Here is a 17,807-nt window from a genome sequence, read left to right as displayed (position 1 = left end):
TGCACTATTGAGGAACCTGCAACCCAAGTTTTTCATTCAGTGCAGAACTACACCACAGTTGTGTAGGCCTATATGATATGTCAATAAACCTTAGAAAATCTTGAAATCTTGAAAGGGATGTGCAAAATAGTCATTACATACAGTCTTTAATTAACAATTAGTAGAGAATAACGAGTAATGAATATACTTTATAGGGATCGTATTAATATCTAATAATAAAAATATTGAAATTCAATAACATGCTTTAACCACCAGGTGTCCCTTTATATCAGCTGTGCACCTTTATGGTGTAAATACAGCCTATCTACCAATTGGATCAAATATAAAAGTGAGCCGAATTAGTGTTGATACTGCAAGGAGACGTATTGTGTGAAAAGAAATGTAAGATGTTGTTTAATGGCTGATATATTTATGATCCACGTCAAATTTTCAGTTCCTCATGTTTGTCTTCTCATCAGGGCTCTATAAATACAGAACTACGGCAGATATGTAATATGTAATGCAGCCAAACCGTGTATTACAATGCCGTTATGTGATGACTTTCAAAGAGAAAAGCAAGCACACTCGGAATAAGGTATTATTATTATTTTGGTCTGTTTCCGGTATTTGTTAATGACGATGTGAGACTGGAATTGCACAGGGGGGAAATAACGTAGGCTATCTTTAGATGCGGATTTTGTTAAACTAATATGTTTAGGCTGTGGACCAACACTATACATTGACGGGGAAGGGGGTAGCAATAAAGATAACACCATTAAACAGTTACACAACATAACAGAAATAATATCGATAGCAGCGTCCCTAGCAACCACCTTGGTAACAATGAAAACGTCGCGATTTCCTGAAGTAATCTTCGTAATAACTAGCAAACTAAAGATCATGTACATCCACTGCACACATAATCTGAAATAACAACTCATATTTCTCGCATCAAATGACATCAAAACACATTTTAATGGCCAAACTAACTTTAAAATAGGCATTTTCAACCGAGAATAAAACGAATTTCGGCCATGTTTTCTTTTTCTGCAGGGAGAAATTTGAAGATCACGTGACATAGACGCCAGCCATCGGAATGAATGGTGAAAAAAAACGGGGTTTGTCAAACAGAGCACATGGTGTAGGCCAAACGATAGCTGGGGATTCTGGGTAGTGTGAGAGAAATATTTTGTTTAGTGTTTGTACCAGAGTGCATTTTGGTGTTTCACATAGGTCTGCCATAACTTAGAGCAGGGGGTTATAGGTTAAAGGGTTAAAGGTTCCGCTTTCCTGTTGGGGGACTGTGACTAACTGCCAGAGGACTTTAACAGACTGTCTTTGTCTCTGAATCCATGTGTTTGTAATTATTGATCAGAAGACGCGCAACAGAGGCCCCTCCCGGAATCCTCTGGTAGATTGTCTGTGTTTTCTGTGTAATGCTTTAGTGAGTTGAAGGGTTTTCTCAGAGCATGTTGTGTGAATGTCTTGAGCTCACTCACGGCCGTGGCTCTCAATAAACCCAGTGTTTGATATAAAGCGGACTCCAGCCTCCATTTCTTCCATCAACATTGCTGAAAAGAAAATCTCTCTCACAGGTAGTGTAGTGTCATCCTTTACTCAGAAAACATATTTGTTTCTCCGAATCGAAGGGGAAATATACAAAAGCATTGCACACAATTTAAACCAATCAATGTTGTGTAATTAACAAGGATAATCTGGTGTTTTTTAGTCGATGAGTAGTGCAGATATCACTGTAAAATCAATCGACAGTAAGAGGAGTACTTACTTCCGGGTGTAAAATTCTCCGTTATCCAATGGGAATGGATGCTCACATTGCCTTTAAGGGCAGCCGGCATAAACGAATGCCGTTCTTCCATGAGCGTCAAATCCCGACGCAGATGGGAATACATTGCAATCAGTTGAAAGCTATTTGCGTCCCTTTATGACGCTGAAGGAGCCTAGGAGCGTCACAATTGGACGCCACGGACACTGACCAAACGTCGCTATTGGACGCTTAGGGAGTGAGAGTGTGTTGGCCGTGGAGGACCGTGGAGGACCCATCAGTGTATCCTCGGTTATAGCTCCTCCAGAGAGCCTCCTCGACGCTCGATCCTCGGTCCTCGAAGTGCATTTAGAGAAATGAGATGTCCTTCAACATGGCGCGCTAAATTTCATTTCCGGGTCACTACCGGAGGACCGAGGAGTTGAGGAGTCGAGGAGGGGGATTTGATGAAATGAGAAAGGGCCCATGTGTGTTCGGCCTACCAGATGTGTTCGGGGTCCGTTACGCTTACCAATGACGTCACACATTGGCTGTAAGGCAACCCAAGGCCCTGTCTCATGTCGACTATTTTAATTTCCTCGCTCCTCGGTCTCACTGGAAGTTGATTTGTCTGCGCCATCTTGAGTACCGTCCCATGGCTCTTATTTCTGCAGGAGGACCGAGGATCGAGGAGCGATAATGGAGGAGCGATAATGGAGGTACCACCGATCCATCCTCCGATGAAATCCTCAGATACTCGCCCCGCCCCCTTACTGTGTATCGCTCACTGATTGGACGATGCAGTACATGCACTGATTTCATGCTTCTTGACATGAGAGAAGTTTCCCAGCGGAGTGAAGAAAACACATGAAACTCACGGGAGTCACTCCTCAGTTTCCGTGTTTTGTTTCAATGAATGTTAATCTAACTGGGTTTTGATAGATAACATATCTCTTTTTCTTCTCTCAATTATTTTTTTCTATTGTGCACTCTAATCAATATTAATCAAACTATTGTTCGTTTATACATTTTAAGAATGGCGTTTATCTTTTTTGAGAATGAGTTCTTATCTTATTTAATGTATTGGGGTCTACAACAGATGATTTGTGTCAGTAGATGTGCACTAACAGAGGCGTGGGTGTTTGTGAAAACAACGGGGACAGAGCTGGCTGCTGTCAGACGATCAGCTGTGCGGCGTCATCACAAACGGACGTCGCTTCACGTGACACTCCGGAGGAAAGGACGTCCCAGTGCTCTTAAAACTAATTTCCCTGCTTCTCGTGGTTTCCTTGCGTCCCTCCATGCTTCCCTGGTGGGAGGGACTAGAGGCAGGGAAACGACGCAAGTGAGGGAAGCAAGGATTTAATTTAACCGACCTGAGACGGGGCCCAAGAGGACATTTTACACGGCCAAATTCCGAATGTATTGAAACTCCAGACTCAACCTAAGAGCTTGAGCCTCTTCGGGGGGTGCTAATACTTAACCATAAACGTTATTGTTTACTTTCTCCGTATTTATATGTAGATATTACTTTTCTTCGTTAATTTCGTTCACGTTGTTTCCAAAGCAACAACAACTTCCTGTCAACTGCGCTAACTCTCCTTCAAAATAAAAGCATGTCCATAAATAGGAAGCCAAGCCAAATTACACTTAAGACATATACAAATGCAACGAAAGTAAACAAACACAAGGCGATATCCTTTTCAATTTCAAAGAACACAAATTGGGTTACATTAACAAATAACTATAAAACAACAATACTGTAGAATAACAAATTGAATGCCGTGAATAAACCGAAATACACGTGTTGAAGCGGTTCGCTGCTGATTACTACGGACAAGAGGACTCGCTGGTCACAGTGTTTTTCTGGAAAAAAAAGTGGGTCAAAGAGAGTCAATTCATGAACACATGAATGATGTATGAGTGCATTAATTATATATGAACCTGTTGGGTCATGAACAGTGCACAAAGGAATCGACCAACAATCAGTTTGATTTGCTGTTACTAATCACATAGCCTTCCCCTTTGATTTAAGGAAACTGAACACATTCGTTAAAGTATACAGTCGTAAGAAAACAATCCAACTGTTATCATAATTTTCTTATACTATGAAACATGCCTTAGTGTCCAACAAATACTTTATTTGTCTCATACTGCCTGTGCTGCAGCACCTCTTTTCACCCTCTGTCTGAAACCAGAGCCCAGTCTGCTCTGATTGGTTAGCTGGCTGGCTCTGTTGTGATTGGTCAACGGATAGAGATGTCCCGCCCCTTAGCCTTTCACGTAGAATGTGTTGTGAGTGCTAGGCAATAGGAGCGTGAGTGTTACATAGTGATGTCGTTATGCATTTTCCAACTCAAATCATGTAAGGGAAGTGGCTTGTACCCTACAGTTAATATCTTTCATTGCTCCAAGATATTTGCCAACATCCGGTATTTTGCAGACCAAACAACACTGAATACCCTGTTCATAATACATTCATAGAAATTAGGGCTGTCAAGTTAACGCGTTAATAAAAAAATTAACGCCACTAATTATTTTAACGCGATTAACGCATATGTACATTTTTTGTCCTCGGCCACCCCGTAGTTTCAGAGCGCATCGAGTTTAAAATACCATTTACAAGCTGATGCTGACAGCCCCGCTCCTGCCGCCCGCTTGCTGCAGACCACACTTCCACGCTCACCGGCAGGCCCTGACTGGCCATCGGGAGGACCGGGAGAGACCTTACGTGTATTGTTGTTGTTAGCATCTGGTGTTAGCTAGCTGCACTAACGGATATAAGGAGCTGTTTCAATGAAAACAGAGGAGTGACATTTCGCCGACAACTGCGCCGAGCACTTGACTTTATGCAGGAAGCCAGACAGTGGGACATTGTACGAAAAGTCAGCACACTCAGCACGGATAGTGCGTGCAACATGATCGCAGCGTCCAGGCAGTTCCCGTTCGAGCATATGCCTTGAGTTGCACATAGCTCCAATGATCCATCACTCACACACACACACACACACACACACACACACACACACACACACACACACACACACACACACACACACACACACACACACACACACACACACACACACACACACACACACACCACACACACACACACACACACACACACACACACACACACACACACACACACACACACACACACACACACACACACACACACACACACACACACACACACACACTTTGTATTGTATTATTGTATGAGAGAGGTTCCAGGTTGAATTGAGGCGAATATTTGTAATGTTCAGAGGTTGTTGTGTTTAATATTCATTAGAATATTTGTCATTGTTCAAATGATAATAAACATTTGCATAAAGCATATTTGTCCACTCCATATTTTAATCGACTGACAGCCCTAATAGAAATACAATCAAAGTGTCTATTGTACTTTTTTCACTTTATGTATTGGGTATTATAACGGTAACAGAGCAACCTGATCTTCCTAGTACTGATTTCTCGGTCCAAAGGCCTTTGGGGCTAGACTAAAAATGCATAAACACAGTGTCATTCATGAACAGCTGATACTAAACCCCTGAATCCTTTATTCTCCCTCATAAAATCTAAAACAATCCTTCAGCAATATTTAAAAATGAATTGAAGTAATGTTGACACAACAAGAGCCTTTTTGCGCTTGTGCTTCAGGCCCTCAGGTCTTAAGACTGCTCTGTATCTGCCCTGGTTGGGAGTTACCTTTCGACTGCTGGGACTCGCACCGAGGCATCACAAGCTCTCAATTCCTCACGTTGGTCACAAGGTGGCTTTCCCCCCCGCCGGCCTGTCTGCTGTTCACTCAGACCAACATGCTGATGTTGTAATCATGGTGGAGCCATTCATGTTAACATGTCTTTTTACAACATGTCAGACAACCCACTGCTTGTTCAGGCGCCTCGGCGTTCAGCCTCATCATTCGGCCAGATGAGGCACCTTTTCACCTGTGACCTGGAAACTAAAAGCAAAAACAGACACGTAAACATAGCCGTCTACCCACCTCAGTGCTCACCATATGGTGACAAAAAAACAAACAGTGTCTGAAAGGTTGCTCTGTTTCCCATCGACAGAAGGCCTGGAAGGGGAAGACACCCTCACAGTAATCCCTCGGGTCCCCCATGGTCTTAATATCACAGGAGAGGCTTTGGTTTTATGTGGTACATCAGCAGACAGCTAAGTTTGGTTGTGACGCATACTGTTAAAGAACCATTGCTTTCTGTGGTCACATGAAAAAGACACGGGAAGTTATGGATTAAATTACATTTTTAATAGTTAATTTTAAACATGAAGCTCAAATTATTTTGAAAGGGTCCCTCTTGTGCTCATTTTTAGGTTCATACTTTGTATTGTGTGCCTCTACTGTGACATGTTTCCATGCTTTAATGTTCAAAAAGGTCTTTATTCTTCTCTGCTGCAGCACCTCTTTTCAGCCTCTGAATGAAACCAGAGCCCAGTCTGCTCTGATTGGTTAGCTGGCCGGCCCTGTTGTGATTAATCAACACCTTAGAGATGTCCCGCCCCTTATCAGACCAGTACAATGTGTTGGAGCGCTAACCAATAGAACTGCAAGTGTAACATAGTGATGTCACTATGTTAAGGAAGTAAACAAAGGAGACGGGACAGAAAATGTCCGGAGAATAAATTGTGCACATAATAATTGTAAAACTGTTGTTATTTGTGATTATCAACATATCCCACAATAATGCCCGACACAACTTTCCACCGAAAGCTATACATTTTAACTCCCACCCAACTGCATTACAAATCCTCTCTAGCCCACCCATTTGACTGCAGAAGACATGTGTGTTACAATGTCTTAGCATTTGCATGGGTACATTTCTATGTGAGGGATGCCTGCACGCGAGGGTATCTGTGTGTGTTTCGTCGCACGTGGGTAGACGTGAACAGTCTTTGTTGGGATGGAGACCTGCTTGCTGCTCATTGGTTAACATATGCGAAGGGGCGGAGCTCTGTAAGAGGAGCGTGAGAGTTATAGGTACAATTTTGGGTTGAATTCATATCCACTATACAAAGATCCATGCATCAGTGAAAGCCATTGAAAGATCAAATCATTTTAGTTTACATCCTAAAGCGGTAACAATCCCTAAAACTAGTGTAGGCAGACAGGAACTCCAAAAATGTGATTATTCCCATTCACCTCTTATCATTCATAAGTGTGGTGCAAACCAGCTTTCTGAACGTAATATCATTTAATGGCGTATAAATAATCCAATGCACATGCGGCAACAGTGCATGCAGCCTGTTGCTGTTGCTCCTGACAGATGTAAACTTTTTTTTATTGTTTTCTTTCATATTTGATCTTACTTGTTATGTTTGTATTGGTTACTTTATTAGTTACTTATTAAGCTCTCTTAACTAGTTTTAATGCACAATATCTATTAATATTTATTTATTGTATTCAAATACTGTGCAATGGTCACTGTGAAGCTGACCGTTGAGTGGCCCGACCAAGCAAGGAGGCAGAGGCAGAACGTCCAAATACAACCCGGTGTGGGCATTTATTCAAATCATGGGCACATGATTCACAGCCTCAATTGCTGTCCACCTAAACACAGTCAGCAGCCACAAGGATCTCACCCACACTACCTGTCCACTGACAGGGAGAACAGAGCCTAAATACACACACACTAATCAATCAACAAGACACAGGTGGGGGGGGGGGGGGGAGGGGACAACACAGGGCACCTGGTGAACACAATCAACAACAATGAAGCTATACAACCCGTAACGGAGGCCGACATCTATGACCCAGAGATCACATCCGTGACAGTCACTAAACCTAATTTCCCCCTGGGATTACTAGGTATTTATATTGTTGATTGATCGATAGCAATTTTACGGACTTATATTTTATTAGGTTACCCATGCAAATTAGGTAGTCAACATTAAGGCATTGAGCATTTGTTTTAGATTGGGTCATGTGTTTGAATGACCCACCCATCCACCCCATCCCCCTTAAACCAAGTCACCTGACTTCCAGAGCCATTGCTTTGAGAGTCTAATATTGAAGTGGCCTGAAATCGAAAGCCAGAGAAACAAAATGCTTGGAGAAAAGATGTGAAATACAAAGTCTGAGTATGATTCACATGGCAGGCTGGCAATCTATACCATTTGATTTAAAGGATAACATCAGCCTTGTGTGTAACTAAACTACAGAAAATTGTATTGAGGCGTTTTTTAAGTTAATCTATCTTTGACGACATACTGATGACAATATGGCCCGCTATATTGAAAAATCATAAACCTGACAAGTATATATTTTGTCATTTACAAGTAAAAAGCTGTCCACTCTTGCTTAATTCAGTAAAAAAAACTTTTAAAAAATATTTTTTTTATTGTGATGTTAGGACCTGCTTTACATTAAAATACATTTGAAACGCTGGTAAAACGGTATTATGTAACCATCAGCAAATAAAAAAATGCCATCCCTACTGGGATATTGACTTCACCCAGATGGGCTTTCATTAATAAATGGTGTTTGAACAGTGGAAATATATCAACAGTGTGGAGGGGTGAGGAAGAGAAGGAGTGTCAAAGAAAAAAAGGGAGAAAGGGAGGAAAAGGGGGATCGAACAGAAAGGGAAGGGTGGAAAAATGTGTGTGTTTGAGAAGAAGGGAGGGAACACCAGTGTGTGTGTGTGTGTGTGTGTGTGTGTGTGTGTGTGTGTGTGTGTGTGTGTGTGTGTGTGTGTGTGTGTGTGTGTGGTGTGTGTGTGTGTGTGTGTGTGTGTGAGCGAGCAGTGGGGGGAAGCAGCAGTGGCAGCGCTGCATCATCACTACTGCTACTACAGCAGAGAGGAGAGGCAGCCTGCCTCCCTGATCTATCTCTCTCTCTTAGACACACACACATTCATGCTATACACACACACATACACTAGAAGTCAGCCAGCTGCCTCTGAGCCTCACTACCAGCCTCACAGAGGAGAGATCCCGGTGACATTATCCACCACTTCTGGATGTTCGCCTGCCTGCACTCTCCCTGCTGGCAGCGCTCTGAGTGTGTGCTCGTTCCCTGTTAGCGGTCCACAGAAAAGGCTGCCACTTCCAGGTCTGACACTGCTTCCTTGGACTCTCTTGCTTTTGTTTGCTGAGACAGTCGTCACTGTCAACGTGAAGGAGTTACAACATCACAGCTGTCTCGAATATCGGCATTATTTTTCCCTCCCTTTTTCCTTTGCAAGAGAGGAAGTGGAACCCTGTATTTTTCCGGAGGCAGTGTGCCAGTGCAGAATGCTTACCTCAGGATTTGCAGTGTAGGGGTGGTGGGATGGGGGGGACGCTATGATAAACAGCTGCGAGGCGAGGATGGTTAGCACTGCAGCATCAGACTATTGTTCTACGTTGATGGGGTTTTGTTTGCTTCTCGAGGTTACACCCATATATCACAACCTAAAGCAGAAGCAGTGGAGCCTGTTTGCATTTTTCATACACAATGGATTACTGTCACTTTAAGGACGGGCTCCCTGCCCACTAAGGGAAGAAAGATGCTGATTTAGGGATAACAGGAGCACCGGATGAACAACTTCAGGATTGGAAAAAAGACTTTATGGACAGGTCAATGGCTACGTTGAGCTGAAACCGCCCCCCTTCTACTCCCTGCCCGCTCCAGTTCAAACATGAACTCTTCTTCTGATGCGAACCAAAGTGGTTCTCCCCCGTTCTGCCTGCTGGGCTCCGTGGGTTACTCCCGCAGCCTGGATACCTGCGTGCTGGAGGTGGTCATCATCCTTTTCCTCACTGTGCTCATCATTGCTGGCAACCTGGTGGTGATCTTCGTCTTCCACTGCGCCCCATTGCTGCACCACCACACCACCAGCCACTTCATCCAGACCATGGCGTACGCCGACCTGCTGGTGGGGGTCAGCTGCCTGGTGCCCTCGCTGTCCCTCCTCCACTACCTCCGAGGCCTGAATGAGGAGCTCACCTGCAAGGCCTTTGGCTACATGGTTTCTGTGCTGAAGAGCGTCTCCATGGCCTCGCTTGCATGCATCAGCGTGGACCGCTACATCGCCATCACCCGTCCACTGTCCTACGCAACGCTGGTGACGCCATGCCGACTGAGAGTGTGCATCGTCCTGATCTGGGTTTACTCTGCTCTGATCTTCTTGCCATCCTTCTTTGGCTGGGGGAAGCCAGGATACCATGGGGACATATTTCAGTGGTGCGCAGACTCTTGGAAGACCAACCCAGGGTTCAGCACCTTCATCGCGGCGCTGCTCTACGCACCAGCAGCGCTCACCGTCTGCTTCACCTACGGGAGTATATTCCGGATCTGCAGGCAGCACACAAGAGAGATCACCCAACGGCATGCCCGCTTCAGCTCGCAGGCGGAGGGCGATAAAGGCGAGCGGGGGGAGCGGTGTGAAGGGTGCCCGGACAAACGCTACGCCATGGTGCTGTTCCGCATCACCAGCGTCTTCTACGTGCTGTGGATGCCGTACATCCTTTACTTCCTCTTGGAGAGTGCTGGGCTGTATCACCATAAGGTGGCATCCTTCCTTACAACATGGTTGGCAATAAGCAACAGCTTCTGTAACTGTCTCATCTACAGCCTCTCAAACAGCGTCTTCCGGAAAGGTCTGGGCCGCCTCTTTAGCCCGTTGTTCCCCTCCTGTCTCGGCTGCATGGAGGCCAAAAAAGCGCCAGTTCCTATTGGTCCCCGGGCAAACACCCAATGCCAAGTGTGACACCTCTGGTTTTGGATTGTTCACTTTGGGGGCATCCGCCCTCTGTGTGTGCTTTGTTCAGCTGCGTAGCATGACACAGGTGGACCCGCAGTGAAATGTGCTGGGGACCCCCTGCATGGAGCACGGAGAGGTACCTGTGCAGATGCCTGTTGGTTGTCTCCATGGCTGATTTTGTGGAGGCTGGGAAGCTTTCACGAATGCTCTTCACTGTGATGCCGCTCTTTCACGGCTGCAAAGATCACAACCTGACAACAGGGAGTAAAGCAGTTTGATGTCGGTGGAGGAAGGGGACAGTAGGAATAAGATGTGTTTCACTTCAGATGATTTAATAAGCACTCCTGCCTGCACTAACAACTCCCAGATGCAAAAAAAGGAAAGCACAGCGAGACTTGTGTTGTGTGATCCGCTGAAATGCAAAAAAAATCTCTCCGAACCTGACTAGAAAATACAATTGTCTTGGTTCTTTCAGGGTAGATTAGGCAATGCAAACCAGATGCTAATGAGTTAATGAGTGTGTGAAACATCTTTCATCTGATAATCAGCATGTGTGTGAATCGGATGGACTTCAAGAGTATTTCTCAATGAGAAGACAAAAGATTTATTTCAAATGTTAATCAAAAGGTTTTCTCTCTTTGAAGCTGGTTCTTTGTGAGAAGCTTCAAGTATGTTTACACAGGTCTCGGGTTTCACATGAAATTGTTGATTCAAGAATTAGCTTTGCTTTCTTATGGTGGCTGCTGGTTTTCCTGATGGCAGACAGTGGCGTGTCTTCTTCAACATGACAATACATTAATTTATTAGGAGAGTTTTATTCTCTGTTTGCGTTTGCTCCTCAGGTTTATCGGCCCTACTTTGTTAAGCCTCCGGGCTGTTTGCCTTGGATCTCCGCTGAAACAGAACATGACTCTTAAATCACAAAGAGTCTTAAGATAATCTCCTCCTGCCTCGTCGACTGTTGATGATCAATCAGCTATCTGCGGGGATCCACATGGCCTCCATGCAAAGACTGACTCCATTGTTATCTGTAAACTTTCTTATCTGCCCTCCAGCAGTGGATGGCTGTTCAGATGAGTGTAAAGTGAAACACAAGTTTAATCACAAGCTCGACCACGGAGGGCAAGAGGGTCAGAGCACTTTTTCTAAGAGCCAGTGACCGCTTGTGGCTTGGTGTAAATATACTTCGTAGTTTAAATATTTAAAAAGTGGTTAACTGTAAAGAGGACCCCCGGGGTTACAAATGTGGATGTTTTTAAAGATAATTTATTTCTCGCAGCCAAGATGTCCGACATTCTACCCCAGAGACTGAACCTGTTTTTTACATACTGCAGGACAAATTTAAAGTCACATTGAAATGTTTTTTCTGATAGCGTCTTGCTCTTGATTAAAACATAGTTGTGGAAAAAGAAGAGTAAAGAGAATCTTTTAGAGAATTGTTCAGGAAAACACTATATGGCTAAATGCACGGCCCGAACCACATGGTGTATTTATCTGTGGCTGTCTTTAAGGTTTGGGCTCCTAATATCCATTAATTAGCAAAACACTTTTTCTAAAGGCATCTTACAACAGTTAATCAGAATCTATCATTACAAATAATATGCCATAGAAATGTACATTTTCCCTTAAAAATGATTGGTAAATTGTAAAACTGAACCGAAAACCAAACCACAGTTTACAACACTGCTGTTGTAATGTACTGTGTACTTTATGTATTGGTTTATTTAACAGGGAAGGTTCACATTGCTGAACCAGACATTTCCGAGAGACTGATAACAGTTTTTATGTTTAAGTCTGTCACAGTTTCCCAGTCAGCTTGATCCTGTTAAATAGAGCTGCAACTAACCATTATTTTCCTTATGGATTCATCTGCTGATTGTTTTCTTTAATAATAAATGTATCAAATGTAGGAAAAAGTGAAAAATGTCAATCACGGGTTGTCAAAGGTCAAGATGATTTTTGTTTATGTATTTTCTTGCTGGTCTGAAACACAAAGTATTCCCTTTAAATTGAAAACAGCATTTTCTGCCTTAGGGGCATCCAAACAAAAAAAGATTCAAGATTCAAGATACAAAGTTTACCTTCATGTGTATTCAGTTTAACAGAGTATTTTGATCTAGACATTTGGGATCATTTATGTGCTGTTATAAATGTGTATTATAACAAGGGTCATCACTTTGAAAAAATTGAACGTACATTTTTGACCTCAGAAGCAAGTTCCTGTTAGAAGTTGATGTGAATCACCTGATCCTCAGCAGGTGAAGGTTGTCCAGTTCTAATTGACTTGTTTTATATCATTGAGACCTTACAAGCAGCTTTTGTAGAGAGGATTTATAAATAAAGCAGGGCTTTAGGGCAGGGGTCAGAGTTTAACAGTAGGACTTTTCCGGTGCAACGGTCACACCAGCTGCTGCCAGGGGGATCAAACCTCCCAATGACCCCACTGTGCTGATGTTCTATTTATAAAGCATTTTTCTATGTAATGGTATGTATTCAGCATCTGCTATGACAATATAATTTCCTCTGACTTGTTTGATCCCTGCTTGATTGGTTGTGAAAAAATGCTCCACTGATGGACCTTTTCTGCATGATTCTGGTTCTGAGAGTAACTTTATTCCATGTCTTCGGTTCCTAACTACTGTTGTGTACCACAGATGGCTTATCATGTTTTCTTATGAGAGAAAATCGTTCCTGTTCATGTCAGAAAACCTCTAGCCTTCCTGTGATCTTCACCTGTCGCTGCCGTGAGGATAAAATGACACAAATATGCAAACAGTGAAAACACAAAAACCAAGAGCCTAACCTTAAAAGGTCTCATTTAACCTAACATTGTCAAAGTAAACACCTGAAATCTTTGCATTATCTCTATGACAGCAGTGGGTCAATGCAATACAGCTTACTGGTGTTAACACAAACCACAATAAATTAAGAAAGCAATGTCTTAATGAAAGGGCTTTTATTATCTCAACACTGGTTAGGCTGTTTGCTATTCAGCGTGTGATCTGAGCAACTGCTGTACATTATTGTATGAAGGTGTAAATGTAAGATTAAAATGATATGTTCTGATTCTGTGTTTTGGATTCATTTGGGACGTAATATGTTTGCAGTTGAGATGGCTGTATGTGTGTGTTTGTATTTCCCCTCATTTTACAATAAACAAATCCTGTTGGATTAGGAGAAGATTTAGGTTTACGGTTGTAGTCCGAGTAGTACTGATTATTCACATTCTTGAAGGGTTTGGTTTCATGCAGGTAAACAGTCCCTTTGGAGAGCAAAAGTATGGTGGCCGACAGGGGCAAATCAAAGTCAAAGTCAGTCTACTTTATTGTCAATCTCAACATATGTTTGTACACACAGAAAGATCGAAATGCTGTTTCCCACAGTCCCGAGGTCTAAAATAACACATTAAAAAACAAGAACACTCAATAATTAATGCCTTACAACAACAACAACTGTCCATGCAGTGCTTTGAGTAAACCCTGCGTGTGTTTCATCTAGTTGGTGAATGTTTTCTGAGTTGTCAAGTTTGTGAAGATGTTTCTTCATTTGCATGTGTTTTGGCATATTAGTTTTTTTTTATTTGCATCGTTTTCGATAGTGCAAAGCATTTCTCCTAATGGAAGTGTTTTGGGCCGCTGTAGCATGTTTGCATGTGACAGCCACCGTACTTGGTTTGTTGTAGTACTACAACAAATTAATTTGTTGTATTCCTTGTTAACTTAAAGTTCATTTCTCGCTAGACAGTTTGGTTTTGGTTAATGGTGCAAATGTGTGTGGTGAGGGGGAACCAAAGTTGAAATCATTTGAATGGATTCACTATTTGAAGGGGCCTTATCATGCAACGTCATACAGACATTCCAAAAAACAGAACAGAAAACAAACAAAAACTAAATAACAGAAAGAAAAGCACAACAAACAAGGACAGTCTGTTACATGTAATTCATGGAGGGGAGGAGTGTGTGAGAGAGAAACTCCCTGGAAATTTCGAGTTCTATTTCGTATGAGGCTTCGCCCTCTAAGGCTATCGCTATTGGGTAATCCCACTGCACGTGTGCAGCACTGACAGATTTAATCCACGCCCACCTGGGCCCCACCTCCGGCCTCACTTCCGTATAAATAGGAAGATGGCCCGTCCAACTGCTCCCACTTTTCTTCAGCACTCCGTTGCAGAAGCACTGTACAGGCACAAGCTCTTTTCAGAGCTGTTTACTAGAAAGCAAACATTTCCCCCTGGCCCCATCCTCCCCCTCCTCCGGACGGGGGAGACAGGGCGGGGCTCGGGGTTAGCCGACATATGAATTACGACCGGCTGTGGCTGGCTCGCTCCAGGGAGGAAGCGGCTTTACACAGACGATACAGGTGAGTCCTGCCGGGGATTGGAGCAAGCAAGCGCGGCTCTCAATCCCCAGGTGTCGCGCACTCATTGTGTCCGTCTTCCTCTGGCCCATAGACAGCGGAGAGCGAACGCTCTCGCGGCTGCGGCCGGGGATGATTGGCCAAGCCCTTGATTATTGGATCCGAGTGGCGGGCGGGCAGCAGTCAGGCGACTCCTTCCCCTCCATTCACGGATCACTATGTGGTTTCCCCGGCCCCATCCTCCCTCTCCTCCGGACGGGGGAGACAGGGCGGGGCCCGGTGTCAGCCCGGCGTCAGCCCGGTGTCAGCCCGGTGTCAGCCCGGCGGCCGAGCCTGTGGGTTCGGCTGCCGGGCTGACACTATCCGCCACCTCGGCTCTGCCGTAGAGGCGGTATTCTCCAGGAACTCCCGGAGATCATCGGAAAGGCAGCCGCCTAAGGAGATCTCCCTGTTCCCCCGGTTCAGGAGAGCTCTCCTCCGGATGACATAAGCGGTTGCCTCATAGCCTGGCGGTTATTAGGCAGCAGGGCTCGCGGCACAAACCGGCTGTCTTTAAAACCTGGCGGTTGATTAGACAGCACGGGCTTGTTTCCTATGTCACAGATATGCCTCCACACACCGTTCATTCCTCAAGCGGGTTTGAGCGTGAACGCGCCTCAATGTCCGGTTTACGAGCCTTCTCCTAAACGGCGACATGATGAGAGCCGCTGTGCAATACAGCGTGTGGAGGTGCAAGAGCCGGCTGTAACCTGTCAGTCAGCAGGCAGCAGGGCTCGTGGCGCAGGCCAGCTGTATTTAACCAGGCGGTTATTAGACAGCAAGGCTTGACGTTTAAACCTGATGCTCCTAACCTGTCGGTTAGCAGGCAGCACGTTTTTTTTTTTCCTCTGTCCCAGATGTGCCTACTACACACCGTAATGAGCCCAGGGCTGTTATTACGCACTGTGTGAATAGCACTGCACACACCTCCGCTCATTCCCTCAGCGGGGTTGAGCGTGAACGCGCCTCAATGTCCAGTTTACGAGCCTTCTCCTAAACAGAGACAGGATGAGAGCCGGTGTGAGATGCAGCGTGTGGAGGGCCCCTCGCAGCTTTTCGGTCCGGCCCCCTCTTGGGTTGCTTCATGGGCAACGGCGGCGAGGGCTCTGACGTGGGTCGTCACCATGACAACCACAGCACATCCAGAGCATGTCGCGCGCTCTCAGAATATTACTCAGAATGGCGACGTGTGTGTTCGATGGACAGATGAATAATAATAAGCAGCAAGGCCGGCTGCCCCTAACCTGTCGGTTATAGTCAGCATGGCTCGCTGCATGAATGGGGTGTCTTTAAAACCTATTGGTTTTTAGGCAGCTCAGTTTTTCTCCTCTGTCCCAAACCTACCTCCTACACACGGTAATGAGCCCACGAGTGCCATTATTACAGTGAGGACAGCACTGCACACAGCTCCGCTCATCCCTTAGGGGTGTTGAGCGTGAACGCACCTCGGTGTCCAGTTTAACACTGTAAGCAATTACTGTTATTTTTCAGCTGATTTTCGGCACTAATCTACTGGCAGCCCCCTAACCAGAATGTTTCTGTGAATTATTAAATTGTGTACAGTAATAAACTGAAATTGTTCAACAGTATGAATACTGTATAATTTCAGTGTATTGCTGGCGTCTCTGCTGTCGGTATTTTACTGTTAATGAGAAAGGCTGTAAAATCATTTCACAGTATGAGTACTGTGGTATGGCAGTGAAGTGCAGGCGTCTGTGAAGAGACTGCCGGCGCTTTACTGTTGTTTGACAGGAAAATGTGTTACAGTGGACATAATGAGAGCCTGTGTGAAGTGCAGCGTCTGGAGGGCTCTGGCGTGGCTCGTCACCATGACAACCACAGCACATCCAGAGCAGGTTGGCGCACTGAGTGGCGGCGCCTGTGTTCAATGGACAGATGGAAGATAATAAGCAGCAAGGCTCCCCGGTTAAGCCGGCTGCCAATAGCCTATTGGTTACTTGGCAGCATGGCTCGCTGCCTAAGCCGGCTGGGTTTTTTAACTTATCGGTTAATAAAACAGCAGGGCTTACTATTCAATCCGTCTACCTTTAAACTTTTTGGGTTTAGGCAGCACGGATTTTTCCTCTGTCTCAGACGTACCTCCTACCCACGGTCGTAATAAGCCCATGGAGGGCCATTATTACGCCTCGGGTGGACAGCACTGCACACACCTCCGCTCATCCCTTAGTGATGTTGAGCGTGAACGCGCAGTTTACGAGTCTTCTCCTAAACGGCGACATATTGAGAGCCTGTGTGAAATGCAGCGTGTGGAGGGCTCTGGCGTGGTTTTCCACCAACCACAGCACATCCAGAGAATGTACACCTGGCGCTATCAGAGTACTGTATGGTACTCAGGGTGGCGGCGCGTGTGTCTGATGGACAGATGGATGAGCAGGCGGATGGGCAGAGAGTAGTCTCTGCAGTTCGCCTCTCCCCCCCGCAGTTCTACGGGATACAGGAAGTCCTGTCATCCCGGGAACAGTGTCTCGCGCTCCGTGCAGAGCGGCAGGAACTCTGGTTAAAAGGAAGCTTTTTTCCAGGGTTCCTCATGGGGAAGAAAATCAGGGGTTCTTACTCCCGGTATTTTCTGGTCCCGAAGGAGACGGGGTGGGGGGAATGAGACCCATCCTCGATCTGTCAGTGTCCAACAAGGGAATGGCCTTTTCCCATGCTGACGATCAAACAGGTGCTGGAGTGTGTTCACCAGGGAGGTGCACATCCATAGTCCTGAAGGATGAAGTCCTCCACGTAACCATCATCCCGAAACACAGAATGTCCTGCATTTCTCATTCCTGGCTCCACACACTTTTTCAAGTGGGTGGAGCCGGTTGGAGCAGCTACTCAGAATGGGGATGAGTGTTATTTTACCTGGACGACCGGCTGTGGCTGGCTCGCTCCAGGAAGGGAGGAAGCGGCTTACAGACGATACAGTTCGTATCTCATCTGTCAAACCTGGG

At 45.1% G+C, this 17,807-nt stretch overlaps 1 protein-coding gene across 1 annotated transcript; it reads left to right on the top strand.

Moving 5' to 3' along the window:
• The first annotated feature begins 8,585 nt into the window (after positions 1 to 8,585).
• LOC117452942 (probable G-protein coupled receptor 21) lies at positions 8,586 to 11,444 on the top strand. The gene has a single exon (XM_034091768.1). It carries the CDS (start codon positions 9,391 to 9,393, stop codon positions 10,459 to 10,461), a length of 1,071 nt encoding a protein of 356 aa, XP_033947659.1. The 5' UTR covers positions 8,586 to 9,390; the 3' UTR covers positions 10,462 to 11,444.
• Positions 11,445 to 17,807: the final 6,363 nt, after the last annotated feature.

The sequence above is a fragment of the Pseudochaenichthys georgianus genome, chromosome 9 (assembly GCF_902827115.2).
Source record: "Pseudochaenichthys georgianus chromosome 9, fPseGeo1.2, whole genome shotgun sequence".
Classification (NCBI taxonomy): Eukaryota; Metazoa; Chordata; class Actinopteri; order Perciformes; family Channichthyidae; genus Pseudochaenichthys; species Pseudochaenichthys georgianus.
Note: the sequence above shows the minus strand (reverse complement) of the source record. Positions and strands in the feature narration are given on the sequence as shown.